Source organism: Babesia bigemina, assembly GCF_000981445.1.
Source record: "Babesia bigemina genome assembly Bbig001, chromosome : III".
Lineage (NCBI taxonomy): Eukaryota > Apicomplexa > Aconoidasida > Piroplasmida > Babesiidae > Babesia > Babesia bigemina.
Genome location: NC_027218.1, coordinates 1,208,555 through 1,235,646, shown reverse-complemented (window position 1 = coordinate 1,235,646; position 27,092 = coordinate 1,208,555). Strand labels below are relative to the sequence as shown.

The window sequence follows — 27,092 nt, the reverse complement described above, 5'->3', positions numbered from 1 at the left end:
AGTCTACGTTTGACGAGAGAGCAAGCTACCGGGCGCTCACGATGGTCCCGTCGCATGCAGTGCCGAGCCCCGTCCCCGCCTCCCTGCAGAGGATGTTCCGGGGCGACAACGCCACCCTCAGTCTTTCCTACGTTAAGGACAAGAAGTCGGTGGAAGGCCTTGCAGACTTCCTGCGTGGCGGGGCTGTGCGCATCGTTAACATTATCGATCCTGCGCACCACACAATATTCGTGCATATATTGCAGGAACTCGCGTTAGTCAGTAACAAACTTGAGGTACTGCACATTGACCTGTGGTCGAACGGCGATCCCGAGCTCATTGACTTAATAACTCGCGTGTTAATGGCGCACAGCGAATCCCTGCTCGAGTTGTCGTTGAGGTGCCGCTTCGGCTCCAAGTTCGTGGCGCAGCTGCTGCCGGCCATCACCGCCCACGTCGAGGTTCTGGACCTTTCGGAGAACATCCTGTCCGACAGCGTCTTCATGCAGCCGTTGATGGATCTAATCAAGTGCAGCGACATCCGCGTGCTGAAGCTCTCCAACTGCTCCATCCGCAACCAGGTGCTCGACCAGCTCGTCGCAAGGCTCACCACCAACGTCTGCCCGATCTCGCTGGACGCCATAGAGGGCATCGACCTGGCCAGCTGCGAGGAAATCCCGAAGAACGTGCGGGTCTCGTTGCGCGACCCCCCCTCCAAGACGCGCAAGGACCACATGGGATACGCCGATGTGGGCACCCCGCCGCAGCGCGACTCCAACGTCCAGTTCCTCGACTACGTCAAGAGCACGCTCCTCATGAACCGCCTAGTCGGCTGCCGGGTGCGCGTCTGGTGGCCCGCCACCTCGGACGAGAAGCGCAGCGCCTTCTCCGGGCGGTTCTGGCCGGCGAAGGTGCTGCGGGTGAACCCCATCGACATGATATTTGTGGTGGAGTACGACAACCAGGAGGTGGACCGCGTCCCGTGCAGGCTCATCCAGCCGGAGTCGGCGTTTTTGTATGGCGGGGGCGTCAACACGAACTTCCTGCGGTCGCTTTTTGGAGTCAACTACTTCAACCAGCTGTCGAAGGAGCTGAACGCGAGGCCCATACAGCTGCCAATAATCGGCACAACGTCCGCTGCGCCGAAGCCGGATTCTATTTCGTCGATGATCCAGTCGGGAGTGGACCCCCTGACTTCCCTGTGCACTGACGTGGACAATCCCGTCAGCCTCAGGCACAGCGTGGGACCTTGCGACACCCCCTATTATTCCGGCCCGCCGTCGTCGACGTGCTGGCCTCTGCATATGGGGTGCCCGGTTGATTCCGCGTCTAATTCCGTCACTTATGGCGGTAGGTTTATTTCGGTGCCGCCCACGTTAATGTCGCGCAGGCGGTGCCCCCCCCGGGCCGCTCTTGTCGGGCGACCAGATTTACCACACGCCCATCTCCAACCTCAGCAAACAGGGGAGCGAAAAGCGCACGCCACTGCCCAACTCCGACCACTACGGTATCCATACCCCGGTCAGCAAGGTAATGAAGTCGGACAACCACCGCACCCTGGAGGTCATGTTCCCCTCGGCGGAACAGGCGAGTGCCCCGGCCAAGGTTGTGACGGAGACTCCGGACAAATTGGAGCGTGTTGCGCCGCCGTCAACACCGGTCGCGGCCACTGGCACCAAGACCCCGGCGGCCTCCAAGAAGACCGCCCAGGTCGAGCCGGGCCTTCTCTCGAGCAAGGAGCACGACTTCATCACCAAGATGCTTGATGAGCTGACCGAGTCCAGCAACCGGCGTAACAGCGACGTCTACTTCCCGAAGGACCTGAGCCACCTGGCCACCGAGTGCGCCGTCAACGTGGAGACCATCACGGGGCTCGACCTCTCGACCAGCGGCAACGTGCTGCAGGCCGGGGACGTGTGCGAGTTCAGGGACCCGCTGGACTCCGACGGCAGCGACCCCTCCGACTACATTGGTGTTGTGAAGGAGCTGAACACGAAGGAGCCGTTGTACAAGGTGGTCTGCATCTACCAGGACGATGAGGACGTCGTCGAGCTTGACAGCAACGACGTGCGCCGCCTCTCGCTGCTGCCGTGGCATCTGTGGGTCGCCCTGGTGATGATCGTGGAGCGCCACGGGCTGCTCAACAAGAGCCTGAGCGACCGGCAGAACCTGCAGACGACGCTGGCCGACTGCCTGTTCTGCCCCAAGAGGCGCGACCCCGACAAACCCTTCAAGGGCACGCCGCCCAACCCGCTCGAAATGCAGCTCCAGAGCCTAAGTGAATACGCGGCTGAGATAAATAAGTTCCCCAACACGCACCCCAGGCTCGAGAGGGGGCACATGAACGGGGAGTGCGACCCCGACAGCCTCGAGGGGCTGCGCTACCAGCTGCGCAAGCAACAGCAGAAGCTGGATTCGCTGTTCGATCTGTACGAGAAGGCGCGCCATGAGCTGGAGCTGGAGCGCGAACTGAACATAGATTTGCAGGCGAAATTGAATTGTGTAGTTTGTTTTGAGAAGTAGGTCGACTGGGCTGGCCCACAATACTTTGCAGGCGCATCAACTGTCTTTTGAACCCTTGCGGCCACTTCAACTTCTGTAGCGTGTACGTTTCCAGCCCATCCTGCTCAGTTTTTGCAGGTGTGCCGAGAGCTTTGCCGTTTGCCCCATCTGTCGCCGCAAGATTGTACGCCGTCAGGTGCTGAGCGTGGACTAGTCGAGCCGCTTCACTGTGCGATGGGTTCCTCCGTTTTGGCGCGCTCCGTGGCCTGAGGAAGGGGGGCGGTGGCGACGGGCTGCGCTGGTTGTACCGTGGGCCTCTCGGCGGGCTCGGTTGCGATTTCTTCGAGCTGCTGTGACTCGGCCGCCTCTTTCATCTTTTCTTCCTGGATGAGCGCCTCCAGCTCGTCCTCGAACTGCGCCGTCGTCAAGTGCCATGTCGCGCAACTCACCTCTGTCGGAAGCGACAGGCCCTGGGTCATCGCGTCGTGGATCTCCGCTTGTGCGTCCCTCTGTTCCTCCAGCTGTTCCATCAGCTCGTCCACCTCCCTGGTGGCCATGTGCTGCTGCAGCTTTTTGTGCGCCGTCACTCCGGTGGAAAGAGCGCTTAGAGCCAGTTGCTGCATTTGTGCGCCCTCAAGCGTTATATTCTGTGACTCGAGGGTCATTATCGAGGCGGAGATCCTGGCAACCTCCTCCTCATAGAGCTTCTTGCGGCGCAGGGCGCCCAAAGCGCCCTGCTTATCATTGTTGGCGTGTTTACGCTTTGCTTCCTCGACGCATTCCTACAAAAATGGTTTCTTGTTCAATGCTGTATATTAAAAAAACTCATGGTATAATGTAAATTAATGCGTCATTAGCAGCTGGGATCCGACCGTGCGCTCGCCCGGTTAGCGGCGTCCGCCGGCGGCACGGTCACGGCGGGTTGTTGCGGGCTTTGGCTGACATTGATCAGTGCAACCGGCTGATCGATGTGGCCTTCAGCCAACTTCGGCCATGCGTCGTTGCCACCGGAACTAAGGCAATACCCTTGCCGTTACGTGTTCGCAGCTTACAACCACGCTATCAACCGATAGGCCAGGCCACATCGACTGCCGGCGCATGTGCCACGATATTCCCTATTATTTAATGCGCAACAACACTTCACATGGTTGGCTAAACATCGAAACCAAACATTCGAAACTAACTTTACGCAATCACAGATCAACCATTGAAGCCCGTTGGCGCCACGAACGGAAGGCTGGACACCAGCAGGAACCAACGTCAACGTACCTTGATCCTCTCGTCTAAGTGGGTCATACGCTTGTTCATGTCGCGTATGGCTTCGTTGCCCATCTTAAGGGCCTGTTGCACAGCTTGCTGGGAGCAGTGTGTTAGACAACATCAGCGCCTACCTTGTTGTCGGCGGAAGGCTCGCCAATGGCGCCCTTTTTCGCCCGGCGCAGCAGCCCGAAAACCATGGCGCCGTCGTCGAATCAAATATTACTACGGAGTCTGAATTGCGCGCTAACGAGCGACAAGTTATATGTGGATTGGTATTATGACGTCTCGCGTCGGAGTGCTGTCGCAACAGGCACCTCAGCGTAGGCGGGCAACTGCTGCAAGTAACAAATTTGGTATTTAAAAATGATCAAGCTGGAGAGTATGGGGCGATGGTTTCTGTAGACAAAAACGTGATCACGGAAAACTATCAAGTACAATGTGCCGCGTCTGGCGCCATCGAACCATAAGCCGGTGGCTACGACCGTTCATCGATGTGTGCTGTGTGTACGATGTTTTATCTGATGCAGAGTCGATTTGCGGCGGCTCCGGCTCACGAACACGTTACACTACCCGAAAGCAGGTGTGTCCACACATGAGCTGAAACATGTGCCAAACCGAGTGGGCAGGGTCCCAGTTTCACCGAAAACCATGCATTCACGTCCAGACAAAGCACGGCAGCGGTGGGTAATCGGATAATAGCCGTAATTTTAGGCGATATCAGCCCACGAGTGTAGAGGGGCTATAATAGCGCGGCAAAAGCTGCAGGGCATGCACACCTGGACTGCGCCTCTACCTTACTAAAAACAGAGCTCGTTGCCGGCCCTGCGGCAGCTAGCACGCCCGGTCACCGCTCCGCCGTCTGATGCGTTGGTGCATACGGTTGTGGGGGCATATCTCCGCGACGCGCCGGCCGTGCCGCTACGTACACTTCGTCTCCTATTGTTCCGTAGTGTATAACACATTTCTGATTTAGCCGGGGGAAAATCGGCTCTCTAATCGGTGTTTTGCAGTTCAACTATATTTGGATTGATGTTCCTCGACTTCGATACCGCGGGTATTAAGGACCCCTTCAAACAGAGCGCATCTGCGGAGAACGGAGGGAGCAATGCCGCCAGTAGGCTAGTGCACATTCGCAACCAGCAGAGAAACGGGCGTAAGAGTGTCACAACCGTTCAAGGTCTCGAAGAAACGCTGGACCTCAAGAAGATGGTCCGTGCCCTCAAAAAGGAGTTCAGTTGCAACGGCACGGTTATTTCACACGCCGAGTACGGTTCTATCATCCAGCTTCAAGGCGACAAGCGCCACGACGTCGTCCGCTTCTTGGAACGCGAAAATCTCGTATCGCCTGATCAGATCAGGATTCATGGAGTTTAATTAGGGGGCGCTCATTGTCCTAAGCGGCTTGATTGACACCCTGAGATTTGAATGAGCATTTTATTACGTTTAATATGTGCGTACGCGACCTGTTTCAGATCCATATTCATGCTTAGAGGAGTTGTGTTTTGCGCGCGGCCATGCAGCCTGCTGGCGAGGCGGTGTTGCGCCGTTGCTCGCGAATTGCGCTGCATTCACTGTCGATTGGCGTTCTGTGGTATAACGGAAGCCGTATGCAGGTAATGGCGTCGAGCTGACGCTGATGTGCGCCCTTTTGGTCGGCAGGTCGACTGCGGGCCGCAGCGCGCTTTGGCGCGTCTTGCGATGGGCCAGGTGCCACACATTACAATTCTATTAGCACGGGAAAATGACCTAGTGATGCTTCTTTTGTCTTGGGCCTTAGCGGCCCTGATTGGCCCGCGCTGCGGCGCCATTAGACAGCTCCGGCCGCGGCCTCCAGCCTTCTCCGTTCCGGATGTGGTCGTGGTCGGCGGCGGGCACGCCGGATGCGAGTCGGCTGCTGCAGCTGCTCGTGTCGGCGCGAAGACAGTGCTAGTAACGCCGCGGACGGCGTCAATCGGTGGGTTTGAGACCGTATCGACGTTAATGCTGCACAGGCGAGATGTCGTGTAACCCTTCGATAGGTGGGATTGGCAAGGGCAACATCGTGTGCGAAATAGATGCGCTGGACGGGGTGATGGGCGTCGCTGCCGACGAAGGAGCGGTGATGTACCACCTGCTCAACTCCAGTCGGGGTCCGGCCGTCAGGGGCCCGCGTGCGCAGGAGGATAGAGACCACTACGCGGCTGCCGTGCGTGACATTATCGGAAAACAGGACGGTTTGCATGTGGAGGAGTCGATGGTAGAAGACGTTCTGGTGGAGGACGGAGCGGTGCGCGGCGTGGTGTTTGCGGACGGTCGTACCGTTCAATGCAAGGCCGTGGTGATCACCACGGGCACCTTCCTCCGAGGCCGATGCCACCGTTCAAAGACACAGTAAGTGGCACATAAAGCCCATTCATAGCAGTTTAGGGTGCCAGGGGGGCGACTTGACCGTCTGAAAGGGGAATTTGAAGCGCCGGCCGACGGGCTATGTGCGACCCTCGCCAGGCTCGGCATATCTACCAACCGATTTAAAACAGGTACGTGATAGCTGCACCGTATTGACATTGTGCAGGCACGCCTCCGAGAGTTAAACGCAGTTCCATAAACTATGATGTGCTGGAGGTTCAAAATTCGGACCTCGACCCCACCCCTTTCTCGTACCTCAACGCCGAGTCTGGGCCGCCGCTTCGGGACGGGGTGATTCAGTGTTACAAAACGCGCACAAACGCAAACACACACAGGTTCGTGTTACATGTAGGTTGTTGTGATCGAGTTCAGAATTGTAAGGGAGCATCTTGGTGTTCTCCCGGATTACGAGAGCGGGTTCGGCAAGGGTCTCGGGCCCAGGTACTGCCCGTCCCTCCCGGCAAAAATTACGCGTTTCCCCAATGTAGCGGGGCATGTAGTGTGGCTGGAACCTGAAGGAACGGACAGTGATCTTGTGTACCCCAATGGTTTGTCGGGAGCGTTTCCGCCAGAAGTGCAGCTGGAGCTGCTGCGGACGATACCCGGGTTGGAGGAGGTGGAGATAGTGACCCCCGGTTATGACGTGGAATACGACTACATCGACGCGCGTTTGCTGCGTCACACGCTACAGTTTAAGCAAATAGAGGGGCTCTATTTCGCTGGCCAGATATGCGGTACAACGGGGTATGAGGAAGCGGCAGGGCTAGGGTTGGTGGCCGGATGCAACGCGGCGCTGTTTGCGCTGGCGTCCGGTCGTGAGTTCGTTTTAGATCGCAGCGAAGGTTACATCGGGGTGCTGATAGACGACCTCGTGCGAAAAGGAACGAGTGAGCCTTACCGCATGTTCACATCACGCGCGGAGGACCGGCTATTTCTCCGCATTGACAACGGTGACATCCGCATGCTCAAGAAGGGTCGGCAGTGCGGTCTCATACGCAATGCCGAACGCGTGGACACCATACGCGAGAAGTACATCAGGGCACAGGCTGTGATCAATCGCCTGAGGTAAGCTTGTGCATAGTCCATGTCATAATGTGTGCAGGAGTGTGACGTTACCATTGAACAAATGGGATGTAAACATGGACGGTGCAGACTGCAAGAACGGCTGGGAGATGCTGAAAGTATCGGGAGTCACACTTCCGTCGATTGAGGCGCGAGTGAACGAACACTACCCTGACGGTCGCGTGTCTAAAACGGAGTTGCCTCCAATGTCGGAGGCGGAGCGTTCCGGCATTGACGCCGCGTTCGAGGGCCTGGAGGACGGTATATCGGAGCAAGCTGCCCGGCGGTCCGCGGAGCGCACAACCAGCAACAAGTACCTGCAGAGCGTAGTGGAAGCGCAGTGCAAGTACGCCCCGTTCGTTGACCGGCAGGCCAAGCAAATGGAACGCACATTGAGAGGCAGATCGGTTCCGCTGCGCCCAGACATTGAGTATACGCGGTGAGTTCATTTTGACACTTTGTAACGCGCTACAGCGAGCGCTTCGCCTTCTTGTCTACGGAGGAGGTGGAGGTGCTCAACCGCCATAGGCCGGCGACAATAGCGGAAGCCGCCAATTTACAGGGCGTGACGCCCGCGTCGCTCACGCTACTGGCGGAACAAGTCATTAAAGGGCTGTAAGGGCCGAATGTGTAAGGGGTGCAGGTGCCTCCGAGCGCCGATGATGGCATGTGTAAGGGTGTAACGCAGTCACAATGTCCGTACGCTGAACCTAGTTCGGCAATAATTTTGCTTTTAATGTTTTGATTTAGATGTGTCTTCACGGAGGCACCCTGTGTAACAGCTAGCGCGGATTCCCTCGGCCGTCGGCGCGGCCGAAATTAGGACCACCGTCCCTGAAATGCAGTTAATAAAGATCCCGGGCATCAATCTAGATGTGTTCTCCAAAGGTGTGAACAAACAAGGAGGCTCGGAAGGTCATGCTACGGAGGCGGACAATGGCGGCGACGGCGATAAGTCGCCGTCCCAGGCGGCTAATGCGCCAACTGCGGACTCAACAACTGCTACAGGCGAGGGCATGCAGGGCAAGGAATTCCCTCCAGACGTTGACGAGGACTTGGCTGGGCACGAGCTCCTCTGGTCTACGCAATACACATACGAGGAGTTCATCGATTCGCTGTCGGTGGCCCACGAGGGCCGCGGAGAGACCGCGAAAGAGAAAAGGCACTGGTCATATCCACGCAGATGGCTCGTGAAGCTGCACAACCTCAAAATTGTCAACTGCATCTCCGATTCGCTTACATGCTTCGCTGAGTTCGACTTTGGCGGGTCACGCTCCGAGTGCCGAGTGCAAATGGGCAGCAGCGTCTGCATTCTGAACCGCGGGGAGACGAAGAACTACATCAGGACTACGGTCGTGCGGAACGTGACCAAGGACGTGCCACGATCGTTCAACTGTGCCCACGAGTTTGAATACCGCGGCAGCTACCTGGACCTCGAGTATGAGAAGCTGAAAATCAAACTTTGGCAGTACCGCACGACGAACCTGAACGGGCTGGAGTCGATATATGAGGGCCAGTTGCTCCAGTTTGCCAAAGGCGACACTCATGTGGAGATCCCCATGTACAAGGGCCTCAATAAGCAGCGCCGCCTGCGGTGCCGCATCTCGTTCGACCTGTATTTCCAGGAGCTCTACGACTTCGAGCTTTCGTTCATAAGCTGGCGGCTGGCGGACTGCCCGTCATTCCTCGACCTGCTTTACAAGAGTAAGGAGGCGATAGAAAATGTGAAGGCAGCGGCTAAGGACGCCGATGGCAAGGACAAGCAACGCGCCAAAGGAAATTCAAACATCTCGTTTTCCATATTCGACAAAATGATCTACTACTTCATGCGTAAAAGGATCGAGCGGGATTTCAAGAAATCGGCACACATTCGACGGGAGACCACCGGCAACATCCCGACCGCAGAGGTGCCTGTGGAAGTGGAGACTCTGGATCCGTACATGACGCTGCTACGGGATCAAAAAGACATTGCCTTCCACAGCAACACGGTGCCGCAGACGAAAAATCGTGAAACATCGGTGAAGCTCAGGTTACATATTAAAACCGACTCAGCGTTCAGGCATGCCACGTACTTGCAGCTGTCGTCTATCGTATCGAAGAACACGCGAGATGTGTATTGGGAGAATATGGGTGAAATAATATTCAGGGGCACTTTGCTGGACCTGGAGCGTGCGGAGCTCGAAATAGACATCATCGACGTCAACGCTCCGAAGGCCGTGAGAAAGATTGGCCACGTGGTGTTGCCATTAGCGGGCATCGTGGACTACCCTTACCTCCGGAGCCAGCTGTCAAAGCCCAAATGGCTAACGTTGAAGGCCAACATGGAGGGATGGGGCTCTGTGTTGGAGCGGATGAATTTCGGGACGCTCAGTGGCAAAATAAAAATCCAGCACAAACCCCGATATCGCCAGCTTACGAACCCGTCGGGGCTCACCCTATACAGCTATCCTATCATGCTTATAGTGACCATTGGCAGCGTGGACCAGCTTATCTTGGATGACGATAATGCATGCATCGACTCCTACGTCGAGGTCACGTACAACAGGTGGACCTATCGCACTTTCAGGTGCAAGAACAGCCGCGCGCCGGTTTGGAACGAAGATATCCTGATCCCGTTCTTGAGCAACGACGACGAAAGGATCAACTGCTCCGTGATCTTGCAGAGCAGTCCAGTTAGGTTCACGATTTGGGGCTGCTCGAACCGCGACAACAAGGTAACGTACCTGGGAGGTACGATGCTGTACCCGTACGAGATATTTTACACGCCCAAGGGATCTTTGAAGCAACGCGTAAAGAAGACATACGCCGAAAACGGGCAATACGGTAACCTGTACGAGTCACGTGTGTTCGACACTCGCGTTTTCAACGGCCCGCTGAAGCTGTCGTTCCTCAACAACGATGAACGCCAGTCCAATCTCACGGTGTCCGCCTGGTTGTACCCAGACATGCCCGACGAGTCGATGCCGGACCAGTTCGACATCAAGCGGCTGCGAACGGACCAGATTGTCCTGCCGTCGTTCCAGATGACGACCGTTTACCCCCGCCTGCTTGATTACTGGCAGAGTGTCGTGGATATGAAGTTCAAGCCGATATTCAAAAACATTGGCTCCATCAGTGTGGAATGCGCCACGCAAACGCATCCGCGTGTCTACCTGCCGTGCCTCATCACCCCGATGCACCCGCCCATGGGCATAGACACGCCCAATGCAGTGTTTCACATGATACGGTGCCTGCCGTTTGTGAAAAGGACGTATGACACAAAGTTCACAGCCGACTTCCTGATGAAGCTCAAGGCGGGGAATGCGTTCGACCACTGCGTGTTGCAGTGCAGCTATCTCCGAGGGCTGACCCCGCCTGTGGAGGCTTTCATATGCGTCGGCTTCACGCAAGACGGACGCCAGCACTCCTGGGTGGCAAGCATCCATCCGGATTTGAACAGGACAGTTAAAATGTGGGAGAGCACAACGGGGGATATACACATCCTGAAGAACCGGCTGGTCTCCGAGGAGGATGAAAACGATCCCGTAAGCGACAGGCGACTTCGCCTAAAGCTCAACAGTAAATTTCCGTACACAAAGCTGATCTACATGTTTAACGAACGTAACGTATGGTTGAACGTCCAAGGCTTCAGTGATCCGCAGCTGCTATTATTCGATGTCGACAACCCGGAGCTGTGGTACCCCTTCGTGCCAAACAACCCCTTCCATCAGCCTGTCCATGTTCCCCATATATCGTACGAGAGGTTGAACGAATACGAGATACAGCGCGTTGCGCACGACCTCGAGCAAAGCTTGGAGCGCAACCTCACCATCCACCGGTATGCACAGAACCTGCAGACCAGGTGGAACAAGGATGAGGCTCTGCACAGATTCCTGCTCACCGGATTGAAATTGCTGCACCAGATCAACACCTGTCCAGACGTGGACACGCAGCTGGCCAAGTGTGAGCTCCATGAGTGGAAGCTGATGCTGAACAAGAACATACCGCAGAGCCACCAGGTGGTGGTGGTTCCGCTGCATTTCAATGTAGTGGATGCCGATTTCATCGCAGAAAATATCAAAACCAAAGTTCCGCTATTGGACTCCCGCGAAAGGTTCATCACCTTCGCGATGGCCAGCTGGGTGATCAGCATACCCGGCAGCCTCTTCAGCGTGTACGTGATACTCCTGGTGGCGCAAAAGATCCATGAGCGCGTGAGGATACGGCTCGTGATGGAGCAGGAGAGGCTGGCTCAGCGGAAGCGCAAGAAGAAGTCTGCATCGACGATGGACGAAGATTCCAACGATATTATGAACCGTGAGGACAGCCTCAACGATAGTCTCAAGGCCGCCCTGGAGTCCAATTTGGAGCTGTCTGGTGAGTACTCGGAGCCGAGCAAACAATTCTCGTCGCTCATGGAGCAGATCGATCACAATCTGGCCCACCAGGATGACCAATTGACCAAACTGTACACTCGTGCGCTAACCAAGGCCGCCGCAGCAGTTACACAGCAGCCGACACAATACATGACCAAAGATCTCTCCTCATCGCTCGGTGAAAGCATGTCATCTGATGTAGTGAACGACCTGATAAGTGATGAATCAAGCAGCCTCCACTCTTCCTCCTCATCCATTGCGATTGATTTTGCCAACCTAGGCTCTTCACCGCAGTTTTCGTCAAGAGACGAAATGGTTGGTGGAATGTCCGAAGAGCAAAGCCACACGAACACACATGACACGCTCAGCAGCGCAGGCAGTATCAGCGCACTCGATTCAGGAACCGATGACATCATGAAAGCGCCTAGCTACATTTACAACAGGGAGTCATCTGGCAGTCAGCCCTCTGTGGACGTACGTAAGGGTAATAAGTACAAATCAGGATCATTGAAGAGTACTTCAATAAATCCGAACCTAATCAGCAGAGAGTCCTTCCTCCAGACATCATCCGTGTCTTCGTTCGACTCCGGTTTTGATATTGGCAGTGGAACATTCGACGAATCCGATCCAGACGAACCACGGGATGCAACATCGGCGTTCTCCGATGAAACGCGGAGCGACAAGGGAATGCTCCTCACAGAGGATGAGGCCTTGGCCTCCGGAGCGAGCAATCTCGTTTCGCCGCACGTATCTCCTACCGCAAGCGAGTCGTTGTCAAGCGTCGGTGATCCACTGTTTGGGGGAGTTGATAGGATATACAGTGCGCTACAGTCTATGTCATCATACGGACAAAGCGCCACCGTGTCGATCAACGGCGACTCGTCCAACGAATCCATCACGGTTTTGTCATCGGGTCGTATGGATAGCGGAACTCGTTCTGATATGTCTAGAGATGTCCACGCGGCATTGTCATCCGACGGTTCGTACGTGGCTGAGAAGCCGCAACGCCGTGGATCTGCCAGACGGTTTTTGGATTCGCTTACTAAAATGACCTCTAGAGTGATGTCGCGCAGCTCCGGTCATGGGAACTCGTCGGAAAGTGGTGCGGATACCTTGCGCAGATCTACGGAGTCCGACACCTTGCTCGACGACGATGACGATGACTGGAGCGACAGTATCGTCAGCAGCTTCACGGAGTCAGCTAGCGTCTCCAACGCAAACAGTTCGCGCATGAGCGATAACAGTTCGAGAGTGAGCGATGTTACGTATCAACTCGATTCCGAGCCGTCAGCACGCCCGCAGCCGGTGGAGGAGAGCCCAGTGAGCAGCGCCCTGGTGAGCCGCAGCAACACCACTACTGACATTACCATGTCGAGCTCTACCTTTTCGAACCTGGCGAGCAGTGTCAGCATCTCCAATTCGGAGCACAGTGCGAACTTGGAGTCAACGTACGAAGATGAATCTGCAACGACGCAGCGGTCAGTTCACGAGGAACCGCAAGCCGCTCCGAAGGCTGAGTCCATAAAGCCAGCTGTGGTGGATACTCCCAGCGTCCTGCCGCGCATAGAACGTCGCGGCCGTTTGAAAACCATCGGCAACATTAGGGAATCCATGGACACGCATAGAAGCATCACGGAAAGCACGCCCTCAGACGCAGCGCCAGCGAGTACAGGGGGATCATTCTTCTCGCAGGATTCACAGGAGTACTCTTCTACCAGCTTCACTGACTTGGATGCTTACAGCACCGTCAGCAGTGACGGATCGTCGTCCACCAACAAGGTGTCATTCGCGGAAACGGCAACCATATACTCCAGGGACAAAGGCGTGACACAGGTTCCGACGCTGCAGTCGGACACGCCCAGCCAACGCCTGGCACGCTCGCTTTTCAATAAATCGAAGGTACGAACTAAAGAGTGGGAGACGCCGCCTCAGAAAACCCATGCGGTGTGCGACTTCAAATATGTGGACCTGTTCCGCGGATTCCTTTAAGAGCACACACAATGTAATTTTAAAAACACCTAAATATGCATAAGAGCGAGGAAATAGTCCTCTACCAGGACGACAAGGCGATTGTTGTCTACGACGAGGGAGGTGGGATCAGAGCGCTTCCGCAGACGCCTAAAGGCGGCATTCCTCCCGCAGAGTTGGTATACTGATGCTAATCGATTGCAATTTGACAGATTCGTCAACGTCTGCCCGTTGTGTGGAAGCGAAGTGGACGATTCGCAGTACACATTCATCGCCCAGACATACTTCTACTTCCTGCAGCGTAACTTCAAGAAGTGGTCGCAGGAGCAAGATCCGCAGCCAGACAGGTATGATACGTGGTCAACTAACGTTAGTGGAGCTGCTGCGCTAAGGAGAACGCTGCCGGGGGCCGAAACTATTTTGCGAGGCGCCGACGACAGCCAACTGCAACAGTCGCCATCTACAGATGATTCAGGCAATACCAACGGCGCCTTTGGGGTCACATCGGCGGCTCCTGCGAGTCAATTCGATGTGCCAAAGCACATACCTCCGGAGTTGCTTGTCACTGGATACTACAATCGATTTTTTGAGGAGCGGCGCAAGCTCGGATCAGGGTCGTTCGGTCACGTGTACTGTTGTGTCCACATAATAGATGGCCTTCCACTGGTGAGTGCAATATCCCAACCTTCGTTTGGAAGTGTCGTGTAGGGAGAATACGCAGTTAAGAAGCTGCCTGTGGGTGACGACCGCGAGTGGCTCCGGAAAATGATTCGGGAGGTCAAGGTGCGTGAGAGGCTGAGGCACCGAAACATAGTCGACTACAATCACTCATGGCTGGAGATGCACAGGCTTAACGAATTCTGTCCGTATGTACCGTGGTTGTTTGTGCTGATGGCCTACTGCAACGGAGGTGACCTCGAGAATTTTGTGAAGAGGTTCGGGCAGGAGCTCGATGACGAAGAAATATTCGTACTGCTGATTGACATCGTGAATGGTCTTTGCCACTTGCACAGGCACGGTATTATATACCGCGATCTGAAGCCGTCAAATGTGCTCCTTAACTACACCCAAAAGGAGGGGGTATCGGCGATGTTGTCCGACTTCGGCACATGCGAGATACTCGCGGAGCTTGGTGACCGCAATGTTCTGCGCCAGGGATTTACCGGAACGGTAGAGTTCACTGCTCCGGAGCTCTTGGAAACGGACCAATTTGGTCAGTACAGCGTATCCTACGACACCAAGAGCGACATGTGGAGTCTGGGCATCATCCTGTACTACCTATGCTACGGTAAGCTGCCTTATTTCGACGAATGTCCACAAAGGTGCCGCGATATGATACTACAACATGATTACATTAAACTGCCCCAAATGCCGCAGAGATGCCCAGAGCTGCAGATGCTGATATTGGCACTAACACAACGTGACACTTTCAGGCGACCTGACTGCGAAACCATCCTCTGCGATAGCCGTGTGCTCGAAATGATTCATGATGAAGAGTTCATGAAAGCTGGCAAGGCAAAAATCGCGTCCAAAGTGACGCAATTATCTCAAAATGCAGCCCCCACATACCACCAGGCGGATGCGATTATCCGGGCATAGACGCACCGTTAGTTGTTCGGCATTTTTGGCAATACAGTAACTATAATGCAGTAATTGTAGATTGTATGCACGTCTTTAGTCGTATTGTTGCGGTATTGTGTGTAATGGCCATACCTATGTCTCAATAACAGGCGAATGGGTGGCTTCCGGCAAGTAGGCTGCGAATTAAGGAATTTAGTCACTCTCATCATTGATGAGAGAGGCATAGGCGATAATATGCGTTTGCTCTGTGACAAGAGGATGTTAATTGACCTGGCTGCTTTTAGTTGTCCGGAGGTAGTATATTGAGGTTAGATATTCCCATTGTTACCGTACATTACGTGGGCCATGCGTGGCTATAATATATTCGTTTAGCTGCTGGTGAAATGTTATATGGCATTAGGGACGCCATTTGCAGACTGCGCTTATTATTATTGTGTTCTCTCATTTTATAGGTGCTATCTGGCTAGGTGCCGAGGGCCGTTTTACGGTTTCACGTTGTTAGTGCCTAATCCCGTTAGTGTTGACTGCGGGCTCCAAGTCGTGCTGCTTCCGATCGTAACTGGTGCCATACATGAGGCATCCATCCTGTCTGGGCGCCAGGGTCATTCACAAAGTCGTGATCATGTTGAGCCACCATTTCGCCCATCAGATGGGCTAACACCTTCAAAATATCATCTGGCGTATCTATCCCCCTTTGGGCTCCTTTACTACGTCTTCACACCTGTTATCTCAACCTAGACTCGGTTATATTGGTTCGTCACCCCGGATTCCACGATGGTCGTCGCATTCTGCTTCCTATTCGGACGGAGGTCAGATTGGTACTTCTACTTGGCCTTCTCCGTGTTGAGCCTCCTGTCCTAGGATATCCATGGTTACAGTGGTCATTCACCTACTCCTCACTGCCGTTCTGCCAGTATAGTCTTTTCCAGTTCCTTTGATCTTCACTGTTCTTCAATGTTTAGCTTCGAATGCTCTGTATTAACGTCACATTCACAAACATCTCGCACCGAAGACTCCGTTCCTTTTGACGGCAGCAAAGAGTCAATTAACCAGGAGCTCTTTCGCCTCGTGTTTTCAACATATAGTCATTCAGATGATTACACTACATTATTCCATATAAGTTTTCGTGAGTATATGCCCCTCTTGTATTACTGGTCGATGGAGGTAATGGGGCAGACCACTAATTGCAAAGGAGTGGGAGAGAAACCGATACGAATATTAACACGCAGCTTGCATCATCTCTGGGCGTTTCTTACAGAAGTTGAATGTTGGACTGTGTTTGGAAGATCTCACTCCACCTCCGCAGTGGATTATAATTTTGAGCTGTCTGGGAACTGCAGGTTGGGATTAGGTGAGAGAGGCGGATGCTAGTTTTATCGTGGATTTCAAGTAACCCCTAAGTCGGGTAGCTTCTTATGTATTGTAGTTTGGAGCACTGAGAGAGGAGTTTGCTAGCTGATCAGTGCCTATCGCAGTTTCGCATGAGTCAGGGGTCTAATCTCAAATTGTTGGTGGGTTGCTTTAGGTTGCAAATTAAGTACTTTCTCTAATCAGACAGATGGCACCGAAGAAGCTTACGGACTGTCCGGAGAACCTCCGGGAGGCCATCGATTGGCTGATACAGGTTAGGCATGGAGGTGATGGTAGAGGGTTGGAGAGGTTGTCCGGAGCTTTGAAACAGTTGATTGATGAGGCTGTTGAGAAGGCTAAAGAGACTATGAAGCATAAGAGAAGAAAGCTTGAGTGCGCTAATGATTATTATGAGCGCCCTTATTGTACTGAACTTGATGAAATGTGTGCTAAGGCTAAGGAGAAATTAAAAGAATTTGTGTCTGGTAAAAATTCTGTGTCTGATAAAAATGCCTTAGAATCCAAAATTAAGCATCATGAATCCAACAAAAAAGATTGCATAAATTCCCATGACATCTATGATCGTCGGAAAGACGAGATTCAAAAGGAAATTAATAATGCTGAACAGGTAGTTGCAAAACTTAAGAAATTTTCTGATCGTCTTGATGAATATAAAGGCACAGATGATAATATCCTTAATACGATTTGTGATGGTTTAGAGCATTTTTTAGGTTACAATTCTAAAAATTATAATGGTCATGGCATCGTATACGGCGATTCTGATCGCTTCAGGGACGCTATTTTAATGTTCTTGCATGGAGTTTTGGAATGTGCGAGAAATAATCCAAATATAAAAAACGTCGATGCATACATTTTCATTCTAAACCCCGTAATTCAGAGTTTATATAGCGCTAGATGGAATGGAAAAGATGGTTTTGATAGTGCTGTCCAAAAGGTCATTGAGGGCGTTGGAAAATATTTTGACAAGGTTAAGGAACATGATGCCTTGGTGATGAATCCTATCACAGACTTAATAGGTGAAATCGATGAAAAATTAGATATGAGTGATTATACTAAGACGTTGACGCTGGCTGAACAACTTGAGCAGTTAAACGGGAGTGCCAGCTCCTACAACAGCTTGGCCACTGATGCTGAAGAAGCCTTGAGTAATATCGATGAGGAACATAAAAAGAAGCTAGAAATGCCGATTCAAATTATGAAACAGTCAGTCGAAAATTTTAAACAGGCGGCCGGAAATATTGATCTTGCAAAGCAGTGCAAGGACGTTGATGAGAAACTGAAATCCTTACCAAGCGAAGTTAATTCAAAGATTGAACAAGCTGTTGCACAATTCATAAAAGATCATGAAAAGTACATTGAGCACCTCAAAACTGGAATCGTGCATGATTTTGAAAAACGGTTAAATGGATGGATCAGTAGAGTTGATGCTGCATTGGAAGCCACAAAGACGAAGGGCGTCACGTCTATCGAAAATTTACAAAGTGAATTTGAGAAGGCGATAAAGGCTTTGCACAAGGAAATAAAGGATCGAGTGAATAAAATTGATGTTTCAAATCTGTCCACAAATGTGTCGGAATTTAAAAAATCTTTCAGCGTTGTTGAGGAGCAGTTAAAGAAGCTCACTAAGGATGATGGGGGTAAAATCCCCAAAGGTCTCCTTCAGAGTACCGAAGAGACTATTAAAGAGCAATTGCAGAATTTTGTTATTCAGGCTCATCAGGTTAATGATCAACTTACAAATATTAAAAGGTCGTTAAATGGTTGGTTGACGAAAAACAACGATGCTGATGGGAATCCGGACGGCCTAAGTGCTCTTTCTAAAGGCGTCAACGAAAAAATTGAGAGTTTTAAAAGTGAGTACAACACCATCCATGAAAAACTTGACGGCATTAAAAAATTCGTTGAAGGAAATTCAGACAACCAAACGCTTGAAGGATTGATAAGCAACATAACTGCGCAGGTTAACGCCTTGGATGATAAAGTTGCCGGCGATCTGAATGGGTTAAAAACGAGGGTTTATGCTGCAATGAAGGCAGTAATTGTTGATTTTCAAAAGGGAGTGAAGGCGCTTGCGGATAGCGACAGCGGTTCTAGTTCCGCTCATTTTATTCAAGATTTTCGGATTGGTATGAGGGATGAACGCAGTGATGCGAAATCTTTGGTGGCGTGGACTAAAGCAGCAGAAAGCGGTGGTCAGCTAAGGTCGGCTTTAGAACAATTACACGGGATAGACAGGGATTTTACAAAATTGCGAGGGGTACTAGAGGCGCTTGGAGATTTCAAAGATTACAGTACTAAAACCTTCTTCGACGCCATAACCTACGATCTTAAGGATAAAGTTGCCCAGATCGCACTAGCATTAAATAATGCGGATGCTGTGCCAGTAAAAGGTCAATTTTCTACTACTATGGTGCAGTATAAAAATCATGTAGGACGTAGAGGCCAAAAGAGTACAACTACGATTCATGGCGTCATATCTGCCGTCAGTGAGAGTGTAATGTCGCTTGGAGAGGCGTATAGTGGTACAACAAAGGCAGACGGAGTACTCAAAGAACTCGTAGATACCCTTCCAGCTCAGATGAAACAACTTACCACGAGCGTTGAGGAAGTCATTTCGAAACTGGACAACAACAATACCCATCTTGAGAAGATCGTCGAAGAGGCCAAGAGACTCCATAAGGAACTGCAAGAAGATTACAAAAACGGGTTGTACAAGAAATTTAGTGCTCTGAGAGAGGCCGTAAATGTATCGGGAAGACAATTTGATGAAGTTAAATACCAACTTAATACTGTGTTAACTGAGGCTAAATTACAACTCGAAGCGCTTGAAAGCCTTCCGGACAAAATAAAAAACGCAGAAAGAACGGGTACCAATGCGCTGGTCGCCACGTTCACGAAAGAGGTTATGGAAATTAAAATTGCTGCGAATAAGCTGGGTAACGAAAAAAAAGAACATTGTATCAATGATACAAAAAATGTTCTCGACTCGGCGCATAGATCTGCGGCGGGTTATATACGTCAGCTCGGCAGGCAATGTATAGCTGCCGTCACCCATGCATTTAAAGAGATTACGCAGCACGTGCAATCGCAATATGCATCTTCCAACAATGCGCAATACGAAGCTTTGAAAAGGTGTGTTGCAGCGCAGAAACTCAAAATCACTACAATTATGGAAAACGATTTGAAAACTGGTTTAAAGGGCTTTCTTAAGACGGTGAGTGGAGTTGCGGCAAATAGTCAAACTATTTCAGGCACTGGTAATAAGATTGCTGAGCTTAAAGATATGAATAATGTTAAAGACTTATCCGTCAAATTGAAGGCATACTTGGAACAGATTTTCTATTACGTCATCGAACAGCTTAATCTCAATCCCACATCCGGGCGCGTTGGTTCTTCCGAGCATTCGGCTCGGTCAAAGTCTCCACTAAATGATCCAAACGTTTCTGATATATACACCATATACAAAATTGTTAACGATGTCATGCAATCACTTGCTATCTCAAATAGCTTCAATCACGCTATACGTGATAAAATCCACGAAGCGTATCTGGCCATACCTAAATTCGTACCTTCTAAATTCTTCTCCATGCCGTCCAATCCCCTTCTAGACATCCTCAAATCCGGATTCGATGGATTTGCGAAGGAGCTCAAAAATGTCTATGTATCTAAGTATTCTGGAGCTACAGACACTTTCAATTGGGACATTTTCGGGAATTCAGAGAAGTGCGCCAAGGTATGTTCAACCATTTTTGAAATTCTGCATCGTGACTTGACCAAACTAAAAACAATATGCGAAGGCGGCTCCAATGCGAAGCAGATCAATTTACAGATAACTTTGGATAGTGGCAGAAAAGTAGTAAATCCACTAGGCGACTTCTTTAATCAACGAGGTTATAAAGTGCCAAGCGGCGCATCCACACAAGATGCCGAATTACGGAACGAGACTAATATAAAGGGCGAGCAAATTAAAGATTTACTCTACGAGAATTACAATATTTTTGCATCACTACACTCAGGTGACGACAATGCTTTGTACGATGGCCCGCTCGAGCAATTATATAATAACTTATTAGACTACAATAGAGTGTGCCACCTTAGAAGTATAAAGAACGCTACGTCACCTCACAATGCATTTCAGATGCTCTGTTGGCTAAGTGGTTTGCAGTATAATCCTACTTACCACCCACTTAAAGAATATATGAAAACTTTCTTCAAAAAAGCAGAGAAACACAAAGATACGGAATACTCGAGGATACCATTCGTTGACCTAAAAGTAGAAGCCACATCGCCATTTTCGGCTAGAGACACGGTATCAGCACTCCGCCTTGTGACGGTACAATCACACGACATCCTCACCACCTTACTAGGCCACGGCCACGCTAGTGGCATTTATGCCTGCGATTTCAATAGTAACCCAGGTAATCTATCCTATCCCGGTGACTCTGGCGCGTGCTTCGATCTGCTCGTCGAGATATTGCTCAGGCTAAATCATCAACTTTCCTTTCTATATGAGCAGTGTTGTCACACGACTAAGGTTTCTGGGTGGAGCGATTGCTGGTATGGCAAAGGGATCGGCGGATCCAATTGGCAGTGCAATGATCTGAAATGCACCGAGTGTACCGGTGCCGACAAGTGCAGGAATCACCCCATCTGTGGCCTTAAATCGCCATTACAATCATTTCTTGAAGACGGCCTGAAAGGCTTCCTGCCGCATACTTTCACCAAACTTGGATGCAAATTGGAATGCAGTGTCTCCAACCACAACGGCATCCCATGTATCACACCCATGGGTTTCTCCGACATTGGTACCGTAGCATCTCACAGACAGACTGGGGAGCGTATTAAGGATGTCCTAAGAAGTTTCTGCGGCAACGAAAATTCTCCACTTAACCAACTTTGTAGTTATCTGATGTGTCTATTGCGGACTCCTCCCAGAACATTAGGCGAGATGTTTGCATTCTACTATAGTTTCCTACATGATTGGAATGACAGTGGCGCGCATCGGAAGGATGGCTTTAACAACGCAGTTATCAAAGCCAATTTTGGACATTCCAGTACAAGATTTGATATTAGTTCAATGTTCAAGAACACTGATCATGCAGACAACCACCTCAAAGGTGACCTTTACTCTCTCATTAGTTGTAGTAATACATACATTCCTGCCCGTCCTTGTGGTCCATATATGCGGCCACTATGCCTCTTCAGTCGCGACTTGTATTCAAAAGAGTATAGCGGATATTACCTTTCATGGGTCGTTTACCTTACAGAGACGTTTTATGACCTGCTCAAGAAATTGTACGAAGACTGCAACAAATCATGCGGTTCAAAAGGCTCCAAATGCTATGACAAAAGCTGTGTTAGGAGTTGTCCGATATCTCGAGATCCATCATCTTCAGCACACGATCCACTGTGCAAATCCATGGTAGATTGTACCTCAACGCTTCCAACCCTGTGCAAATATGGGTTTTATTTCGGAAGTGCGACTTTGGCAAGCGGCAGTAAAGGAGACACAATGAAAAGGACATGTAAAGAGTTTATCCAACAGCTGCGAAATGTATGCGACGGAAATTCCGTGCTGGCCAAATTAGTCAATATCACAATTCCGCAATATTTATTCACCATCCGCTCTCCCTTCTTTTGGACCACCCTCACCCTCTGGCTCCTCTCTCTGTTGTACCTCATCCACATCATGGTCATCCGCCTCGACCTCCTCCACATCAAATCGCACTTGCGTTCACCCTCATCACATCGCATCGCTGCTCAATCACTACTCGCCGCGGCACGTGTCAACAAACTTGCCAAGATCACCTACCTGCAACCTTGATAGACCACCTCACCACCACTCACCTAACCCACTACCTAGCAACCCACCGCCTAACATAACACTCACCCAAGCATATTACCTAATACTTACTCAGCAATTTGGCAGTTACGTTAGTTCATGTATTCATAGGTTTGTGGTTTGGGATGTAGAGTTGCCAGCTACGGGTGAAACGTGCCCACGTCCTCCCATGGTATAGTGGGCAGCGATGTTGGGTGATGGGCTACTGATGTAGGTTGCTGAAGAGTGCTGTGATATGTGAAGGCGAGTCGTATGAAATGTGATTGTTTGGCATGATGGCTATTGCGTGAGCTGCTTCGAAATCAATGCAGCAGCCGCTGTCCTACGTGATGGCCAGTGGACGGAGTAGTTGTGATATTGATTGTAACAGCGTGAAGGAGAGAGATGCTGATGAGGCAGTGTAGCTCACTCAGGCACTCATTACAATACAAATGTAACAGCACCCATAGGCACTGCCAACGTTGGACGGCCTGCGATGGATGGAGTTGACTGGGCAAGTGGCACCGTTTGACTTGCATGCCACGGCGGGGATATCATCCACATGCCTTGACTGGGCGCTAATTCAGCTATGATAGCTGCATAGTAGTGATGTAATCGGCTGTGATTTGGATGGCGTTCATCATGCTACTACCGTGACGCCGATGGGATACGGTCAGTGTCCTTGCCGAGGTGCGTGTTAATGTTGTAGTTGGTGAGTGCTTACTGAGGTGCGTGTTCATGAGTAGTTGGTGAGTGCGTTGCTAGGTGATTGATATGCTTGCAGGTTGAGTGGACTGGGAGCGGCAGTGGCACGCGTTGCAGTTGGTGAGTGCTGCTTGAGTGATTGATATGTTTGCAGGTTGAGGGGACTGGGAGGGGAAGATGACGGGGGTGAGGTATTTTAGGTCTGGCGCTCCTTGTGGTGAGTGTGGTTATGGATGTCTAACGTTTAAGTCTTATTATTGTTGTCGGTGGTGTTGTGAGAAGTGTAAGACTGGCAGAGGTTGCGATAACTGTTTCTTAAATTTTGAAAATCACCGAAATAGTATGTACTGCCATCCTCAGGGATGTAAGAAAAAAACAAAAGAGTGTCCAGACTTTAAAAAATGTGGATGTGAATGCTGTAAACAGAAATGTGATGAGCAGGCTGACAAGTGCAAGCCCCAAGCTCCCCCTTCTCGCCCAGGTCCACAAGACTCTGAAGCCAGTCCAGATGAGTCCTTCCGTGTCGAAGCTCAAATACAAGAGGACGATTCTCCACCTTTCCGCCCTGACCCCGAAGCCATCGCCGCCGTCATCGTTGCCATCATCGTCGCCATCATCCTGCTCGACCTGTGCATCTTCCGCTTCCCGGTGGGCCGCAACATCCGCGATTTCCTCGTCCGCAAGATACCCTTCTGCATCGCGTTCTACAGCTGAGCTCAACAATTTGTTAGCGCAAACATTGTAATCCAAATCCCACTGATCACCTAACTGCCAACTGACATCTAATGTTCTAGACAAAGTAATGGTTGCACTGATGACCAAGCACATGAGCAGTGAGGTGACCTAACACCTAACCAAAGGGCTGAGCAAGCAACGGACCTAGCAGCTCACGTAGCGACTGACCTAGTGCATGACATAGTGAGTGCACAAGTGGCTGCGTTAGTGACTGAATAAATGCAGAACTTAATACATTATTCAATGTCTGACATAGACTTGGAATACGATCATCCACCACCCCAAGCGTCCAGCCACTGGACGTAATAAGCCCGCCCACTTCCGCCATCGATCTCAACATAGAACCGTTTGACGCTGCGCCGCATTCAATTCCCGAAGACTTCGATGAAAACACAATCAAGCGCCCAGACATTGGACTGTGCATTTCTTCCTGGGCTACCTCAACACCCACGAATGGCTCCACCGACATCCCCGAGACGGAGCTGTTCCCTGCCACGGCACCGCGCACTGTCCGGGATATGCTTCAGTGGCTGGCAGGGCTTAAGAATGAAAAGCATCATGGGACACTAGAGAAGTGTATTAACAGGGCATATAGTGGCCAGCGTAGTGCCCCTTCACAGCTTGCACTCTCCATCAACCACACCAACATCAGACCCAAAGATGTATTCGACATACTCCAGCTTACCGTCATGTTTGCTACTTCAGTGCTCACCGCCATCGCGCCTAACTGGAAGGCAAACGTGCCATCAAGAACTGTGAAGCCTAAGTCATCCGAGGAGCCTGATTGCTGCGCTCTCCTCTGCCAGCTGCGAGACTACGCCTACGCCTGCCACTACCAGTTGGAGTTCTTGAAGGCGCAGTGTAATAGAGATAAGTTACATGGTGGTTGGCAGCATTGCCACTACGGCAGTGACATCACTGCTTCCAAGTCCCCCCTCCAGGCGTTCCTGACCGACGGCTGGGACTGCCCATTCAAGACTCACCTCTTCGACCCGTGCAACCTGTGCCTCAAGAGCAGGATCCGGATGGGATTTAAGAAAGAGGATTTGCCTAAGGAATCACAACTGGGCAGTACCCTTTCCACCATCCTCACTCCCAGCTGCGGCGGAGAGGAGTATGATGCGCTGCTCGGCACGAAATGGTAAGTATTGCAATACTTGGTTGTGGATCATAATATGCGTAGTACGGCAGTGGTGTTTACGCGTGTTAGAGTATGATCTGCACTATCATGGTACCCAGCAAGAACTACGAAGCTGCAATTACCGCATCGCAATACCACTGGTTATACAACAGGCTTTATGTAACTACATGTGGAACAAATGTGTCAGCTATTGGAAGTCATCACATTGACATCAGAGGTTACCTGGCTACAGTAGGGCTATGTGGAATAGGTGATGCTATAATATTACTGGAGTTTAGGCTTGGTATCACGGAATCCATCACGTATTTGGCCGAATATTTCGCCAAGGCTTACGTTATAAACTTTACCCATGATGTAAAGGACCAAGACAAGGAGGGCTATCAGTAGAAAGGGAAAGGCAATAACGCCTGCATAGTCTTGCGGTTTCCATTCATACGACATCTTCCTCGTATCTCACTCTACAACCCCCCTGCACAGCAATGAACAACCTACCTCAACACTTTAACACTTTCATCAACCGACGATACACAATGCCCCTACCATGCCATACGCCTTTTGCTGGGGCAACCGTAAATCTAGACCTCACAACGCTGACATATCATGGACGTACCCTCCCGCATGCATTCATAAGACATTTCTTGACCGTGATTTATCACTATAGCGACTAACAATGTATTGTCAACGAGAAGTGCCAGGTCTCTCTAACATCTGCCTTGTTCCATCCTGCTTATTCTGATATCTGACCAGCTTACCTAAATTGCATGCTTACTGTATCCGATGGCCACAACGCTGCCACCAATCACGTCAGTATACAGCACTGTCTCACTCACATGCCGCTTGCTAACCTAACATATGGCCCGTCACGTCACATGGTGCATCACTCATCAGGTGACGGCACGGATTACCATAGGATCAGTTCCACTTTGCTCACAACATGAGGTCGACAACCCCAACAGATTAACTAGCAAGGCGCCATTTCAGCGAATGCCCATTAAATAAAATCTCGCCGGTTAGGTGAGGCTATACGAGAGCAGAAAGCTAGGCGGTGCGTTAGGCGCAGGTTTCGCAGCCGTTCTCAAACTCCTTATTGCAAGCATAGTTGTCCGCGCATGTTTACGATGCATAAGCCACAAAGCGTAGGTCAATATGAAAATGATGGCAACGATGACGGAGTAGGGAGGGGGGAGATAGTCACTTCACTGCTCATGTGATTGATCGTCAACGCAATCATTACTCTGTCTAGAACATTGGATGTCAGTTGCCAGTTAGGTTATTGTGATCAGCTGCGCAGTAGATACCGCACCCTGTGGAACGGCCGGATGCGGAAGTAGATCATGACGCAGATGACGACGATGATGAGGGCGACGGCGGCGATGATGTAAGGGAGGACGTTGGGGGAATCGGTGGTAGGTGGTCGACCGGTGCGCTGCTCTACACGGGGTTGAGAGGGGGATGCAGGACCTTGGAAGGTACTGGAGGAAGAAGACAGCTCTTGACGGGTAGATAGCTGGGCACGCTTAGCGGCATTACGTTTGTCTTCGCAACACTGACACGGACATGTGTGATGGTTACAATGTTTACATTGCACATCATCGCAATTCCCGAATCCACTAGTTCGCGTAGTGTAAAATTCCATACAGTACAGACACCTTGTTCTATTACACCCTCCACAGCAATGTGGGCAACAGAAACACTTAGTCTTAGTACATTGTTTGCCACACCTACAGTCAAATATACCCCCCGACATCTTCCCGCTCCCCTCCCGTTCTCCTCAACCTGCAAACATATCAATCACCTAAGCAGCACTCACCAACTGCAACCCGTACCACTGCCGCTCCCAGTCCACTCAGCCTGCAGACACATCAGTCACTCATGAACACGCACCTCAGCAGGGACACTGATAGTCTCCCATCTGGGCCCCAACGAACCATACAACCGCCAATCACATCACATCTATGCAGATATCAGAACAGAAATACAGCTAAGTTAACGCATGTGAGAGATATCCTGACCATGGCATGCAGGTCAACCGGTGCCAGTCGTTGAGTCAACTCAATCAATCACAGACGGAGGTTGCCATCACCATTTATAAATGGCACAACCTTTGTGTCATGATAAGTGCCTAACTGAGCGACACCACTTGATTAATGTGCTTCGCATCTACGCTGCTACCATCACTGTCACATAGCTACGCTGTCCACTGGCCAACACGTCGGGCACCTCCGGC

At 51.1% G+C, this 27,092-nt stretch overlaps 10 protein-coding genes across 10 annotated transcripts; 9 read left to right on the top strand and 1 right to left on the bottom strand.

Moving 5' to 3' along the window:
- Positions 1 to 41: 41 nt before the first annotated feature.
- BBBOND_0304890 (hypothetical protein, conserved) lies at positions 42 to 2,695 on the top strand (the record flags this gene model as incomplete). Its single annotated transcript, XM_012913318.1, has 4 exons — positions 42 to 1,329; positions 1,370 to 2,498; positions 2,534 to 2,584; positions 2,620 to 2,695. The coding sequence occupies 4 exons, from the start codon at positions 42 to 44 to the stop codon at positions 2,693 to 2,695; spliced, it is 2,544 nt and encodes an 847-aa protein (XP_012768772.1).
- Positions 2,696 to 2,705: 10 nt separating this feature from the next.
- Positions 2,706 to 3,938, bottom strand: BBBOND_0304880 (SNF7-RELATED, putative; the record flags this gene model as incomplete). Its single annotated transcript, XM_012913317.1, has 4 exons — positions 2,706 to 2,894; positions 2,931 to 3,263; positions 3,751 to 3,837; positions 3,873 to 3,938. The coding sequence occupies 4 exons, from the start codon at positions 3,936 to 3,938 to the stop codon at positions 2,706 to 2,708; spliced, it is 675 nt and encodes a 224-aa protein (XP_012768771.1).
- Positions 3,939 to 4,770: 832 nt separating this feature from the next.
- On the top strand, positions 4,771 to 5,115 carry BBBOND_0304870 (translation initiation factor SUI1, putative; the record flags this gene model as incomplete). Its single annotated transcript, XM_012913316.1, has 1 exon — positions 4,771 to 5,115. The coding sequence occupies one exon, from the start codon at positions 4,771 to 4,773 to the stop codon at positions 5,113 to 5,115; it is 345 nt and encodes a 114-aa protein (XP_012768770.1).
- Positions 5,116 to 5,493: 378 nt separating this feature from the next.
- Positions 5,494 to 7,807, top strand: BBBOND_0304860 (glucose inhibited division protein A family protein, putative; the record flags this gene model as incomplete). Its single annotated transcript, XM_012913315.1, has 7 exons — positions 5,494 to 5,695; positions 5,733 to 6,111; positions 6,148 to 6,257; positions 6,293 to 6,417; positions 6,479 to 7,191; positions 7,229 to 7,627; positions 7,663 to 7,807. The coding sequence occupies 7 exons, from the start codon at positions 5,494 to 5,496 to the stop codon at positions 7,805 to 7,807; spliced, it is 2,073 nt and encodes a 690-aa protein (XP_012768769.1).
- Positions 7,808 to 8,027: 220 nt separating this feature from the next.
- On the top strand, positions 8,028 to 13,532 carry BBBOND_0304850 (hypothetical protein, conserved; the record flags this gene model as incomplete). Its single annotated transcript, XM_012913314.1, has 1 exon — positions 8,028 to 13,532. The coding sequence occupies one exon, from the start codon at positions 8,028 to 8,030 to the stop codon at positions 13,530 to 13,532; it is 5,505 nt and encodes a 1,834-aa protein (XP_012768768.1).
- A 35-nt stretch (positions 13,533 to 13,567) lies between these two features.
- BBBOND_0304840 (protein kinase domain containing protein, putative) lies at positions 13,568 to 15,110 on the top strand (the record flags this gene model as incomplete). Its single annotated transcript, XM_012913313.1, is given in 3 exon segments — positions 13,568 to 13,634; positions 13,645 to 14,177; positions 14,220 to 15,110. The coding sequence occupies 3 exon segments, from the start codon at positions 13,568 to 13,570 to the stop codon at positions 15,108 to 15,110; spliced, it is 1,491 nt and encodes a 496-aa protein (XP_012768767.1).
- A 1,540-nt stretch (positions 15,111 to 16,650) lies between these two features.
- BBBOND_0304830 (Spectrin repeat superfamily protein, Extracellular matrix-binding protein, putative) lies at positions 16,651 to 22,287 on the top strand (the record flags this gene model as incomplete). The annotated part of the gene is made up of 1 exon (XM_012913312.1): positions 16,651 to 22,287. One exon carries the CDS (start codon positions 16,651 to 16,653, stop codon positions 22,285 to 22,287), a length of 5,637 nt encoding a protein of 1,878 aa, XP_012768766.1.
- A 735-nt stretch (positions 22,288 to 23,022) lies between these two features.
- On the top strand, positions 23,023 to 23,703 carry BBBOND_0304820 (hypothetical protein; the record flags this gene model as incomplete). The annotated part of the gene is made up of 3 exons (XM_012913311.1): positions 23,023 to 23,033; positions 23,144 to 23,180; positions 23,350 to 23,703. 3 exons carry the CDS (start codon positions 23,023 to 23,025, stop codon positions 23,701 to 23,703), a joined length of 402 nt encoding a protein of 133 aa, XP_012768765.1.
- A 196-nt stretch (positions 23,704 to 23,899) lies between these two features.
- BBBOND_0304810 (hypothetical protein) lies at positions 23,900 to 25,252 on the top strand (the record flags this gene model as incomplete). Its single annotated transcript, XM_012913310.1, has 3 exons — positions 23,900 to 23,907; positions 24,011 to 24,865; positions 24,937 to 25,252. 3 exons carry the CDS (start codon positions 23,900 to 23,902, stop codon positions 25,250 to 25,252), a joined length of 1,179 nt encoding a protein of 392 aa, XP_012768764.1.
- Positions 25,253 to 25,983: 731 nt separating this feature from the next.
- On the top strand, positions 25,984 to 26,563 carry BBBOND_0304800 (hypothetical protein; the record flags this gene model as incomplete). Its single annotated transcript, XM_012913309.1, has 4 exons — positions 25,984 to 26,055; positions 26,160 to 26,255; positions 26,276 to 26,364; positions 26,506 to 26,563. The coding sequence occupies 4 exons, from the start codon at positions 25,984 to 25,986 to the stop codon at positions 26,561 to 26,563; spliced, it is 315 nt and encodes a 104-aa protein (XP_012768763.1).
- Positions 26,564 to 27,092: the final 529 nt, after the last annotated feature.